Source organism: Harpegnathos saltator, unplaced genomic scaffold, assembly GCF_003227715.2.
Source record: "Harpegnathos saltator strain DR-91 unplaced genomic scaffold, Hsal_v8.6 scaffold67, whole genome shotgun sequence".
Taxonomy (NCBI): Eukaryota; Metazoa; Arthropoda; class Insecta; order Hymenoptera; family Formicidae; genus Harpegnathos; species Harpegnathos saltator.
In genome coordinates this window covers 90,636-105,442 of record NW_020230504.1, presented here as the reverse complement: position 1 = coordinate 105,442, position 14,807 = coordinate 90,636, and the positions used below count along the sequence as shown (strand labels likewise).

Sequence of the window (14,807 nt, the reverse complement as noted above, 5' to 3'; positions counted from 1 at the left end):
AATGACTTCTCAATTTTCCGCTTTGAATCGTTAAGTGAATATTTTTATTCGGTACTAAAAATCGATCTAATATATTCCATTGTTATAAAAACGAATTCATTCTAATCGATTGAATTATTTGCTTGTGTAGAAAATAAGTTCGAGTGAAATTTTTGCTTGTTTTAAACGAGGTTTTACTTAAAGAAATTTAGACAACATGGAAAATTTTTATATCATATAATTTCATGTGTTAACATTATTATGCCAATTTGTGTACAATCGCCTATATTGTTCTTCTGACGCTTACTAAATACACAGTTACTAGAAGTTTTCAATCATACACGTTATGTACATATTCATACATTATTATTGCTGTTATTCAAAGGAATAACAATAATATTTTGCATATTATAATATGTAGTATAGTGTAATTGAATAATATATATATATATATATATATGTAGTAAATATAATTGAGTATTATCATTTCAAATTGTTCCATTTTCTTTGAATATTTAATTGTTATAATGTACGAATATACAAATATAATTGAAAATTTTTAACAATTATGTACAAGAGGTCCCAAAAATTCAAGATATATCCATCGTATGCAGATAGAACGGATGAAACTGAATAGGGAAGTCATATACTATTTTGAAAATTTCGAAATAATTATTACGAAATTAATTATAAAATATAAACCAATAAGAGCACAGAAAATCTGTGTTCGAAAAACATGCTGATAATATACTCCCCAAACGCATCTTTGTATGTCGTCGTACTATATTTTTCTCTTTCTATTAGCTGAGCTGTTGCCGCGAATGTGCTCATTAATCTGACCTTGCGATATTGACAAAATTTAATTTTCATAATCTGGAAACTTTTCAGACTGTTAAATTATAATTTCAGATTTATTCAAGCATTACAATGAGCTGTTATGAATTATTGTAGATACTTTTTAGACATCTTATATACTTTAAACGAGAAGTTCACAACTTTCTGTAATTCATAAGTGTATATGTCCAATATGACAATTTATATTTCTTCACTTATAGTTGTAAAAAAAAAACCATTCATTTTTGTATTAAATATTCTTAAGTATTATGCATTCTAAGGCATGTAAATATTTTAATTTATGCTGTGATATTAATTTAAGTTAAATTGTAATATTAAATACAAAATAAAATTTTAATATTCTTTTGGGCATCCTAATATTGCAGTATTTTTATAAAATACACAACAAAGTAATATTTTATGATACGTTAATTTAATAAATACTTCTTAAGTACTAAGTGAATAACTCTTAATAAATTATTATTATACTTGAAACAATATCTATTAATTTATATGCATCAACAGCTTTATTCTATTTAAAGTAGTAATTTCTCTTTCGGTAAAAAATAAGTGTATACGATTATATATGAATCTTGTCTCTATATGTTCATACATAATTATACATGATTATATAGGGTGTTCCATTTTAAGTATCCACCCCAAATATCTCTCTTATTTTTAATTTTAGAGAAAAATGGTTCAGATACGTTTTGTATGATTTCGAGGGGCCATAAGATGATACCATTGATTTGACTTTGAAGAGTCATTTGAAGGTCACGTGAAGGTTACCTCAATTTTTTTAGATGGCACCCGCTATTTTTTATTACATATTCTTGTAGCTGACCTCCGAGAGCTTCCCAAAACACTATAATCAAATGTTTTTTGGTGAAGTACTTTTCGAGTTATAAAGCTCCAAATTTACAAAATTTTGATAAAAATACAAAATATTTTGTAAAACATTCACTTTCCGATAGTCTTATCTTACATGATCCAACCAGTCAAGGTAAGATCCGAGCATGATCCAACCAGTCAAGGCAAGATCCGAGCATGATCCAGCCAGTCAAGGCAAGGTCCGAGCATGATCCAGCCAGTCAAGGCAAGATCCTAGCATGATCCAGCCAGTCAAGGCAAGATCCGAGCATAATCCAGCCAGTCAAGGCAAGATCTTCTTCTATGTACAATTACTTAAAATATTCAAAAACTTGGCCATTTACTTATATGCATAGCTCTAGTCTATGGTGAAAGTCGTCCCTAACTTTTTCAAGAACACCTACATTAATATTTCTGCAAGCCTGTCTGATCCGGTTTTTCATATGTTCAACGGTTGTAGGCTTTTGCGAATAAACTATATCTCTAATGTAGCCCCAGAAATAAAAATCTAGGGGTGTCAAGTCGGGTGATCTTGGGGGCCATTCTTGAACTCGGCTGTCCATACCAATTCACCTATTCGAGAATCTATTGTTTAAATATTGTGTAACAGCTCGAGATCTATGAGCCGGTACTCCATCTTGTTGGAACCACATTCGTCTGAGTAAATCATTGTCGACATGTCTCAAGAGGTTGGGCAGGTCATCTTAAAGAAATCTTAGATAGATTGCCGCATTGAGATTTTCTTCAAAAAAATATGGACCAACAATAATATCTCCCAGGATGCCTGCCCAAACGTTAATGGACCACTGCCGTTGGAACTCTTGGCTTCTCTGCCAATGTGGATTAGCATCTGAATAATAATGGCAGTTATGTCTATTAACGCCTCCTCTATTACAAAACGTGACTTCATCAGGAAAAAGCGTATCAGCAATGAACCGGGGATTTTGTTGGATTTGATCTCGAGCCCAGTTACAAAAACGTACACGACGTTGGTAGTTCCTCTCTTCCAATTGCTGAGTTAGATGAATGTGATATGGGTGAAACTTGTTGAGTTTGAGCACACGATTGGCTGTTGATTTAAATATACCGTATTGCCTCTCAATTTGTCTCGTAGAGATTTGAGGATTCAAAGCAACGGCACCTATAACAGTCAATGATGTGACTTTATCAGGGCCCGATTTTCGCCGGTTTCTTCTAAGAAAACCCTGTTCAGCTCTGTCGCAGTCTTTTTATTACTTTCCTATCAGGATGGCGTTTGTCTGGAAATTTTTCAGCATAAAGCCTTTCTGCTGCCGAATAGTTATTCCGGGCCTCATCCAAAATGCGAATCATGTCCACAATTTCATTTGGTGGATAAGCAGCCATAATTATAAAGAAAAAAAACGCCAAAAAACCAAAAATTCCTGTCTTATAAAAAAAAAGTCAATGGATAATAATATGCGTCTGTCTGAGACTTCGCCAAAATACCAACAGTTGCCCAAGTAAGAAATTTGAAACAAGCCTCTTGATATTTGTTTCATTAAAAGAATTGACAATTGCACTTTCACAATTGTTACAGTTCATTGATTATCAGGCAATACAGGATCTCGTCTTGACTGGCTGGATCATGCTCGGATCTTGCCTTGACTGGTTGGATCATGCTCGGATCTTGCCTTGACTGGTTAGATCATGTAAGATAAGACTATCGGAAAGTGAATGTTTTACGAAATATTTTGTATTTTTATCAAAATTTTGCAAATTTGGAGCTTTATAACTCGAAAAGTACTTCACCAAAAAACATTTGATTATAGTGTTTTGGGAAGTTCTCGGAGGTCAGCTACAAGAATATGTAATAAAAAATAGCGGGTGCCATCTAAAAAAATTGAGGTAACCTTCACGTGACCTTCAAATGACTCTTCAAGGTCAAATCAATGGTATCATCTTATGGCCCCCTCGAAACCATACAAAACGTGTCTGAACCATTTTTCTCTAAAATTAAAAATAAGAGATATTTGGAGTGGACACTTAAAATGGGACACCTGTATAGGGTATCCCATTTTAATGTTCCACTCAAAATAACTGTTCAGTATTGAAGTTTCAAGGAAAATGATTTGAATAAAAGTTGTAGAGATATAAGTGAGCTACCTTATGATGATCTTGACTTTGACCTTGACCTCTATTTTGAAGGTCATTTGAAGGTCAACTTGCGTTTTTAAATGGGAACCTTTATTTTTTATTACACTGTTTTTTCGACTAGTTAATTTGAATAACTTTTGTCTAAAACATTTTTTGTTTAATATTTTTTGAGATATTTGAGGAAAACTTGATAATTTTTTCAATATTTAACTTACGATATCTCGCTAACTATTTGTCGAAAGAAAAAGTGGTACTAGACTTTCTTGCTTTATTTAGTCTCAAGAATATATTGTTACAATAGCGCTTTGATTTTTGTTAACTTACTGATTTTTGGAAATATCAAAATCGTCAAATTAACAAAAATCAGGGCGCTATTGTAACAATATATTCTTGGGACTAAATAAAATAAGAAAGTCTAGTACTACTTTTCCTTCCGACAAATAGTTAGCGAGATATCGTAAGTTAAATATTGAAAAAGATATCAAGTTTTCCTCAAATATCTCAAAAGCTAATAGATAAATAAAAAAATGATTTAGACAAAAACAGTTCAAATTAACTAATAGAAAAAACAATGTAATAAAAAATAAGGGTTCCCGTTTAAAAATGCAAGTTAACCTTCAAATGACCTTGGATATAGAGATTAAGGTCAAAGTCAAAGTTATCATAAGATAGCTCACTTAAATCCCTACAACTTTTATTGAGATAATTTTCTTTGAAACGTCAATACTGAAGAGTTATTTGGGGTGAGACATTAAAATGGGATACCCTGTATATGTTTATAATGAAAAAATATTGTCTTATATACATATATTACATAATTCAGGTAACTGTATGCTTATATTTATTACACGTCATGATATAAATATATGATTAAATAAGAATATTTTTTATTTTCTTTATCTAACAACGCTTTTTCAGTGCGAACATAATTGCACATAATTGCATATAATTATATACATATATATATATATAATTACATGCAATTATATTCAATTCACAAGATATATACACATACATAGAGAGTTTCATCATTTTATTCAATACATGTAAATAAAAGAAGTTTTTCAAAAAATTGTTTCAGGCAAAAGTTTTATGGCTTCGAGGGAGAAAGATGATGATATTATCAATTTAATTATAGATGGCACCACCAATTTTAATTTATGAGTAATTGACTTTAATTATAATAATTATAATTATAATAATTAATTTATTAATAATTGAAATACGATATATATATATATATATATATAATCTTATGGCCTTCTCCCATGGTATCAATCACAGTCGCAATGAATTCATATTTCCTAGCTTATCTCCAAATCTACAGAAGCCATGCGTAATAGCTATGCGTAATCTCTTAGAATACTAATAGCGCGCTCCACAAAAGCAATCCTTAAATATTGGCACGACACATCCCAGCTGTTATTACGCAGACTAATACAAAGATGTAGGTAACGATGATAACAATAACACGTATGCGGACGATCTCGGCATCAGACGACATAGCTTCAGTATACCGCGACAACTCGCCCGGTCAAAACGAAATATAATCCGAAGTGATCAGTAAACTTGGTAAATTCGTTAGACTCTATTCAAGAAGAATTGTGTAGTAACTATGTATATATAACCACATACCGCTTGTGCGACGAACCAGTGAATACAAATAGGAACTGTTACAAAAACGAGATTGACACTGATATTAGATAAATTATGAACGTACATATTGTACAAGTAAGTCATACATTTCGCTTATTTTTTCAGTATACATCTAAATGCGAAAAGATGCACGGAGAGAAACATCTCACAGTTCGTGTAATTGAGTAGGAAGCAGACGAAAACTCGGTGACGAGAAAAGATTTTTCTATTGCCACGCAACCGAAGATATTCGCTTGAATATTCGGGCTCTTTAAAACTTGGTTAACATTTTGACAGCCATTGTGATGTATACGTGATTTCATCCTGTCAGTGACTATCATCTTATAAGCAAATATTTCTTGATAACAATAGTTTACAATTGTACGAACTATATAAAGAGAACTGTATAAAGTTAAATACATATAGATTTATGTACGTGGGAGATATTTGACTTATTAAATATTATTTCTAAACAAGCTATCAAAATTAATTGAAAGCAATCGACAATTTTCCTCACAACTGCAGTCGTCAAATTGTAATTGAAAACAGTTGACTGAATGAAAACCTTCAATCATAATTCTGCATTAAATGGTTAACAAATTTTGATCGATTACTTAAAATATTTAAAATTAACATCAAGCAAATCGTACATTTAATAATTGTTTCAATCGATTACTTTGATTTGTTTGATCATACACTGATTAATTGATTTTACGAACTGATAAAATTATTCATAATTAAACATATAACAATTAATTAATTTTGATTCTTAATTTGTCGGTACTTTAGTCAACTAAGATTTTAATCAATTAATGCCCAACACTGTCTTTTATAGAAACTTTTCTGGTTCTAAAATCGAGTTTTAATCTTGACTCTAAGTAACAAAAAATTGATTATACGAACTAATTTTTTTTGTGCTTATTAAGATGACTAACATAAAATCACTTGTGCTGCAAGAACTGAGAAATCAATTTAGAATTCGCGAACCAAGTTTTTCTTACAGTAATGTCAATTAAGAATGCAAACATTTCGCCATTTACATAAGTACATAAGTCAGTGAATTACATTCAAAGCGGTAAAACTGATGCAGGATAACTATTAAAAGAGATATATTACGCCCGAGGATTTTGAGGAATAACTAATATAACTATCTATTTATTTGAAATGCAGTATGCAGCGGTTGCAATTATTTGTAGCTTGGCATCCGTCACGTTCTGCATGATGGCACAGAATAAGAGGAAAAGACTACAGGCAAAAAGCAGAGAGAATGATATAAAAACACGAGAATGCAAATTACAAGGTAATTCGTGCAGAAGCTATTAAAATATAAAACTCATGTCATCGGACTCTTTTGAAATATGTACCTTTTTCCATTTACATACGATTTGTTGTTTTAGGTTTCACAAATCATACTTTATCGAAAAATGTAAAGAATCACAAACGTCATCAGTCATCGAAATGGGTAAAAATTGGTAAGGTTACGAATCTTCACGCATATCCGTTGGTATCAGGCAGACCAAGTGCCGTTGAGGAATGCCAAGTAAAATTTGAAGGAATGTACATGTTCAAGTACGGCAAATTGATAAATTGGGACCGGTTAGTATAGAATACGAGTATTTGTTTTATCAATGAATATCCGCAATATTACTATTTATCACAACATAAGCCGCTGTAAAAAACGTTAATTTTTAAATTTTGTTAAATACCACCAGAGCATTTGTAGTGTACAATATGAATACCAAATGCATAATGACCACCAGTAATTTCCCATCACTACATGAAGTGAACTTGTCGATCGAGGACAATTATATAATGTTACAAGCCGCCGAGATGCCTACATTATGCATCAAGCTAAATGATAATGAAATTATCGAGTGTACTTATTGGTGCTGTGAGAATATACCACTCCCAAAATTTGTTTGCTCCGACTGCGGTGACGAAGCGGCTCAATGGCTATCCAAGTATGTGTCTAGAAATTGTAAAATGTTAGGAAGTTTGAATTAATTCTGGTTTTATTTTGTTAATTTTTTATCATTATTTTAAAGAAATAGTTAAATTTCCATCAAACAAAATATTTTCCGTCGTTAGCTGTGATTTTTCCCATCTTTTTGGCAATATAGTGATTCCGCGACAATAAAACGATCTTTCGAAACAATCCAATCAGACACCTATTTTTTCACATCCTCATAATTATTGAAATGTGTATCTGCCAAAGCGTGTTGCATCAATCGGAATAGATGGTAATCGGATGATGCTAGGTCTGGAGAGTATGTTGGGTACGGAAGGATTTCCCATTCGGGCTCTAACAATGTTTGTTTAACGAATGAAGCAACATGTGGACAAGCATTATCGTGCAAAAGAATCACTTTGCGTCTGTTGTTACCTGTCATTGCCCTTTGTTGCATCAATTCATCATTCAATTTGTTCAACTGTTGCTGGTATCGCTTCCCCGTAACTGTTTCATTCGGTTTTAGAAGTTCATAATACACCATACCTTCCGTATCCCACCAAATATAGAGCATTGTTTTGTGACTGTGAATGTTCCGTTTTGATGTTGATGTTGACGGTTGTCCTGGATCAATCCATAATCAACAAATCCATAATTTTTCTTCGCTTTGGATTATCAAAATAAATCCACTTTACATCTCCAGTTATAATTTGCCACAAAAAACTCTTTTTCTTCTGTTTGGCAAGCAAAGACATGACAATATTCAAATAAGTTGCAATGGTATTTTCACTCAATTCGTGTGGAACCAATTTGCCTTCCTTTTGAATTTTTCCCATGGGGTGTAGGCGTTTAGAAATTGTTGCTTTTTCGACATTGAGTCGTTCAGCCAATTTTCCGTTTGAGCGGTGTTTTCATTTGATAAAGCTTGCAATTCAGAATCTTCGAATTTTTTGGTTGACCAATACGTTTATTGTCACTCAAATCAAAATCTTCACTTTTAAATCGTTGAAACCAAAATTTATAGTTGGAATACGATGAAGCTTGATCATCATAAGTTATAACAAGCCTTTCATGAGCTTCAGTTGCCGATTTTTTCAAATCAAACAAAAAAAGTAATGAATGTCGAAAATGCAATTTTGTACGATCCGTTTTAGACGCGTATAAACAATATAACTATCAGTAATAATAACATGCAAACTGCCATATGTCATCGAGAAATGTCAAGTCTTTCAGTGTTGCCAAATTTCAACATTTGTACTAACTATTTGTTATTAAAGCCATCCATTGCTAGGGACCAGAACTAATTCAACTTCCTATAATATAACGGTATCTGACATGAGTATATTAAATATGAGTGACATGATTTACAGATTTTTATGGGGACGAGATACCGGGGTACGTTTGGGATACACGATAAACGCCGTCGGTTGTATGGGTATATACTGGCAACTTGTACTCAGGAATTGTATATTATACCAGAAGACGAATCAAATTAAATGCAACTGGGTAATTAAGTAGTAGTAATAGCTGATTAATTAATTTTCTCTCTCTCTATCTCCCTCTCTCTCTCTTTCTCTTTCTTCACTTTAAAATATGTTTGAGTGTAAAATATTAATAATAAGATTTCTTGATAATATAAATAAATATTATGCAAAATAATGTTAATATTATGCAAAAATATCCATAGAACGTGCTTAATACTTTAATATAAAAATTACACTAGTTTACAAGTTTCGTTCTAATGTTCGCTGTGCTTTAATCTGTCATTTCGGTTCGATAACGAGGGATTTAAATCTGAGTTCGAGATATCTTTATCAGATCACGTTTTGAGATGTAAGATTATGTATATTTTTTAGTATGTAATGCATTTTTATTGAAGTTAGAGAACAAATTAGAAATATGTAGTGTTCTATTTTTGTCTTTTATATGAATTTGGATCTATTTTAGATATTAAAGTTGAGTAATAATTACCTCCAGCATGTTTTTGTCCAAACATACTTATTAAGAACATCCCTCAATTGCCATCAAACTTTGGTAGAACCGCTTGCCTTACACTTCACTTATGTTACCTATATTATTCGGGATGCAAAAAAGGGAATGTTTACTTATATACATTACGCGATAATTTATTTAAACAAGTTGCACAAAAGAACTAGACAAAATTATTAGCTGATATTTCGTTTGAACAAAAAGCTTTGCTGCTGACGATACATTTCAGCATATTTTATAAGATATTTGTTCTTCGCATTTATTCTAACGACTTTCCAAACAAAAATAATAGTCGGTATCGTGATTGATAAGCTGTCTCTAAAATATAGAATAACGTAAGACAAAGAAACTTTCTTTCCGCTTACTCAGTTATATAAAATGGTGTTGTAATTATTACAAAAGAACTGTAATATCTATTGCAACTGCAATATCTATTGCAACTGCAATATCTATTGTAGCAAATATAACTACAAATACAATAGTTTGGACATAATATTCTCGACATTTCTATGGCATTTCTATAATATTAGCCAAAGTAACAAATCCGTGCAATATTTTTATGAACAAACAAGCATACAAATCATGTAACAGTATAAAATTATTATCAGTTAAACAACAACGCTACCAGCATATTATATCTAAAAAATTTAACCTGATGAATTTTTTTAACGACAGACTTATATTTAGCACTAAATACATTAAAAAATTGTTTACATTTCTTGTGCCAAAAATTATTTAAAATTAGTAAACTAGTGTTATTTTTATATTAGATACGTCCGTTGAGTTACCACTGTATTATGATATCAAAACGTTACATATTTATCACAAAAATTAATACGTTCCACCTTTTCAGAACTCATTTATAAATGTGTTACATAGCGTGTTAATATCACCTGTACCGTACGACAACATAACTGATATATTGAAAATGTTTGAGCCAGGCGAGATAATTTGTCCAAACATTGTTATTATGACGTCGAATATTATTATGGAGAAGAAATGGGAGTGGATCAAAATCGGCAACGTAATCATCAAAAATACTCAACAATTAGTTTGGTCGAGGTAATCTCGATATATTATTATTTGAATTCCTCTCGCATCTGTTTGCACATGAGAGGAGCACAAACTAGGAATCTATTTAGTATCAATTATACGAACTAAAAGTGTCTCTAACAGACTTTGAATCTTCTCGCGATGGTCGCAACAAGATCTTAATTGAAATTTGACTTGACATATACATAATTTTGTTCGTTTCAGGAAAAGTCCGAAAATTGCGTACATGAAATTATTTGGTTTGGGATTTAATTGTGAATTATATCACACGGGATGTGTTAAATTAAATGACAACGTATACCTTCATATTGCCGACGATGAAAGTATAGAGGAGAACAAGATAGAAGATATTAAGATAAAGAAAAAGTCTACTTAACGCGTTGCTTTCAATATCGCTATTGTTTTATACTATGTTGTATTATTGGTTATTGGTCTTTGTTAATTGCTTGTAAACTTAATTGCAAAACGATTTATACAATGAAATTATACAATGAAATAAGGAGTTCCTCAAATTTTTATGATTTAGTTACCACTGATAGGCGCATATGCAGTAATTGGTTGGGATAGAAGCTAAAGCTTTAGTACACGGTGTAAATTTTGGATCTTTATTACTTATCCGGAAGATTTATTTGAAAAATGACACTGTAAAAATACGTTTTTGCTAAAACAGCGTTGCTACTTCCGTTGTTGTGACATTGAATGTTTCATATACTATCATTTTAGTTTTTATTATAACCGATTACTGTACAAACCCATCAGCAGCAGCTCTTAATCGTAATAATTTGACGAGTACTTTATTGTGTCTAAATCGTTTTGAAAATATACACTTGTTTGCATAACAATTTTCGTAAATATTTTCTGATGAAATCAGGAACACATCAAATGGTCACAATTGCGAATCACCACTTACGAGCTTGAACGCTAATTAGGAGCTAATTAGTGGCAACATATAGGACAACTGACGTTGCAAATACCATGAGGGATTTATGAAAAACGTAAGTATCTTTATTATATTATCATCTATCAGGTGTAAATATAATAAAAATATTTGACTCTCTCTCTCTCTCTCTCTCTCTCCCTCTCTCTCTCTCTCTCTCTCTCTCTCTCTCTCTCTCTCTCTCTCTCTCTCTCTCCTCTCTCTCTCTCTCTCTCTCTCTCTCTCTCTCTCTCTCTCTCTCTCTCTCTCTCTCTCTCTCTCTCTCTCTCTCTCTCTCTCTCTCTCTCCTCTCTCTCTCTCTCTCTCTCTCTCTCTCTCTCTCTCTCTCTCTCTCTCTCTCTCTCTCTCTCTCTCTCTCTCTCTCTCCTCTCTCTCTCTCTCTCTCTCTCTCTCTCTCTCTCTCTCTCTCTCTCTCTCTCTCTCTCTCTCTCTCTCTCTCTCTCTCTCTCTCTCTCTCTCTCTCTCTCTCTCTCCTCTCTCTCTCTCTCTCTCTCTCTCTCTCTCTCTCTCTTCTCTCTCTTCTCTCTCTCTCTCTCTCTCTTCTCTCTCTCTCTCTTCTCTCTCTCTCTTCTCTCTCTCTCTTTTTTTTTTTTTTTTTTTTTCTCTCTTCTCTCTCTCTCTCTCTCTCTCTCTCTCTCTCTCTCTCTCTCTTATTATAACCAATTATCACATAAACTTACAAGCAGTCGCAAGTGTGATTATTTAACGTACTTTTAATTTTATTGGAAAAAAATAAATGAAATCCATTTCTTTTTGTACACATAAGTGTACTTTATCTTCATCTCTATACGGTGTCTTACAAAAACTATATAATATTCTCTGAAGTGCCATTAGAAATTCGAAAATTAGGAATTCGAAAATAACTTTAATATTTTATTAATATATTGGCATTACACAATAGTTTTTGTATCATATGCGATTTTAATTTACGAGTGATTCCGCATATAGATATCGTGCGTCCATAACCGCAAGTAAATATACGTATAATGTATTAATTAATTATCTGTTATCTTGTTATCTTTCCAAAATCTGATATTGATTTTTACGGCTCAGCTTATTTCATTTTTTGGCTTCTCAAGATACTATATATGCCATGGTAGTCAAATTGCGAAGGCAATGCTCTAAGAAATAAAAAGTTGGAAACAGCTAATTATCAGAAATAAATAACAGATGACACGCAGAGCTATACATAATACACAAATGTAGGTACTCACGAATCGCAATAGACGGAATCATCGATCAAATTTTTTATCACTAATGATACAAAAACGCAAATTTTTTGTTAACATTTTTTACTATGCTCAAGCAACAGAATATGCTGTTTCGTAAATAATTCTAAAAAGTTTCGTAAATAATTCTAAAAAGTTTCGTAAATATTTTTAGATTACATCGTATACAAAATAAAATGCAGTCTTGACAAAAATTTATATAAGATTCTACATGAATTTTATTTCTATATAGTTTCTATATGATCATATACGAACATATACAATTATACACAGTGCCCGATACCTTTGGCAAACAAAAAGTTATGGAGATTAATCAGATTAAATTGAAAGAAAAAATTAAGTACCATTTTGCAAAAATCACAAAAATCGCAAAATAATAAAAGATTTTTTTGTTTAGAATGACCTAATCTGTAATTATATGACGTCTATTGTGCCTAGCGACAGGTTCAAGATTCAGGGTTCAAAGTTCAATATACTTATACCTATCGCTAGACGCAATAGTCATCATGTAATTGTAGATTAAGTCATTCTGAATAAAAAAATCCTTCACCATTTTGCAAATAAGTACGCAAATTTTCAAGTTATCGATTAAAAGAGTCTCTAGATGTGATCATTTTCAATTATTAATAACTTAATAATCATTGCGATTTTTGCAAAATGGTATGTAACTTTTTTCTCAATTTTCATCTTTGATCATTTTCTGATTATTTACATTATATTATATGCATTATCATATAGCGATAAAATTCATATATGAATCATATATAATAATATATAATTTATGTATAATTATATATGATTTATATGTAATTATATATTTAATTTTTTTCGAAATGTAATTATTAATATTTTTTAACAGTATATATTTTTATCTGTCGACATTGACAAAAAATTATCACAGTAATAAATTACTGCCTTGACATATTGTTCTTCCTTTCTCCTTTGAGTAATTATTAAATAATGAACCTACAATGTACATAATCAGAAAATTCTAATAATCTAATTGCAACACATATTAAAGCTGTCATATCAAGTTGTATACTTGTCTGCAAAATAATTTAAACATATTTTTTTCAATAAAGTTAGAAACGCATTAAAGTTCATCATTGCGAAACACTACTTGCAGGTTTCTGTAATAATCAGTAATTATAAGAATCAAAATATCACAATACACTATGTAAATATTGTTTTTTTATTATACACACACACTCTGATCCAATAGATTAGAATATAATAAAGATACTTACATTTTTCCTAAATATTTTGTTACAGTTGTAACGTCAAATGTGTATATGTGTATACCAGGGAAAAATAATTATATATAATTATGTAAAATTATATATAATTATACATAAATGATATATCTAATTATATACATAATTTATATATAATTTTATCTTTATAATAACATATTGTAACTATATATAATATATATAATATATATATATATTGTAACTATATATAACTATATATGTCGATGTGGAAAAAAGTTCTGCTAAATAGAAAAGAGAAAAAAGTAGTTTGATTTAATTAAACGTCATCATTGCTACAACCCTTACAGAAATTTATTACTGGCTGTAATAAATTTCTGTTAGAGAAGCATAAGCATTTACTCCGATAAAAAAGTGTTATTTTTGCAATAGCATTCTTTTCCGTAAACATATATAATTATATATAATTATATATATACGGCCGTATATATAAAAACAAAATTCATATATAAACATTTTTCCTCTGTCACTTTGTTCCTCTTATAACAATTTACTGTGCAGATTCGTGAATAATGGCTCACAATCATAACCATTTAATATACTTATAATTTTATTAAAAAAGAACATTCAAACTATTTTGCAAACGAATGTATGTATATTTTAACACAAAACAAGTGAGTTTACCTTTATATTAATCATTATTGAACAAATGGCACGTAGCAAAATAAAAGCGGAAAATTTGAAAGGATTGAAAATAAGCGAATTAATCTATCATATTTGGCAAATATCGAGAATATTATAAAAATATCATATTGAAATTCTCGATTATGATTGGACAATTCGCTTGCTGCTTAGGTCTTCCGGCTTATTTTTTCTGTGTGCTATGGTCTTTAGGATTATTACTGTTTTCTTTTATACTATGTTATGTTATTATATATTCTGTTGTATATCTTAATATGTTGTAATTTCAAAAAATTAACACGTGATAAGACAATATAGTGTCATTA

General features: G+C 30.8%; 1 protein-coding gene across 2 annotated transcripts; it reads left to right on the top strand.

Annotated features, from left to right (window-relative positions):
• Positions 1-5,295: 5,295 nt before the first annotated feature.
• LOC105184614 (mitochondrial amidoxime-reducing component 1-like) lies at positions 5,296-11,484 on the top strand. Of its 2 annotated transcripts, none has more exons than XM_011143506.2 (7): positions 5,296-5,529; positions 6,604-6,733; positions 6,831-7,029; positions 7,146-7,394; positions 8,752-8,887; positions 10,224-10,432; positions 10,628-11,484. In XM_011143506.2, exons 1-7 carry the CDS (start codon positions 5,509-5,511, stop codon positions 10,797-10,799), a joined length of 1,116 nt encoding a protein of 371 aa, XP_011141808.1. In that variant the 5' UTR covers positions 5,296-5,508; the 3' UTR covers positions 10,800-11,484. The 2 variants fall into 2 exon arrangements, with proteins under 2 accessions (XP_011141808.1, XP_011141809.1); XM_011143507.2 differs by having other exon boundaries at positions 5,453-5,529; positions 6,630-6,733.
• The last annotated feature ends 3,323 nt before the right edge of the window (positions 11,485-14,807 follow it).

What these genes read in the sequence shown, in the direction of transcription:
- LOC105184614 (XM_011143506.2), top strand. Translation starts at nt 5,509, where the DNA reads ATGAACGTACATATTGTACAA. An exon ending in ACGAGAATGCAAATTACAAG is followed by an intron (nt 6,734 to 6,830) that starts GTAATTCGTGCA and finishes TTGTTGTTTTAG; the next exon opens with GTTTCACAAATCATACTTTA. An exon ending in GCGGCTCAATGGCTATCCAA is followed by an intron (nt 7,395 to 8,751) that starts GTATGTGTCTAG and finishes CATGATTTACAG; the next exon opens with ATTTTTATGGGGACGAGATA.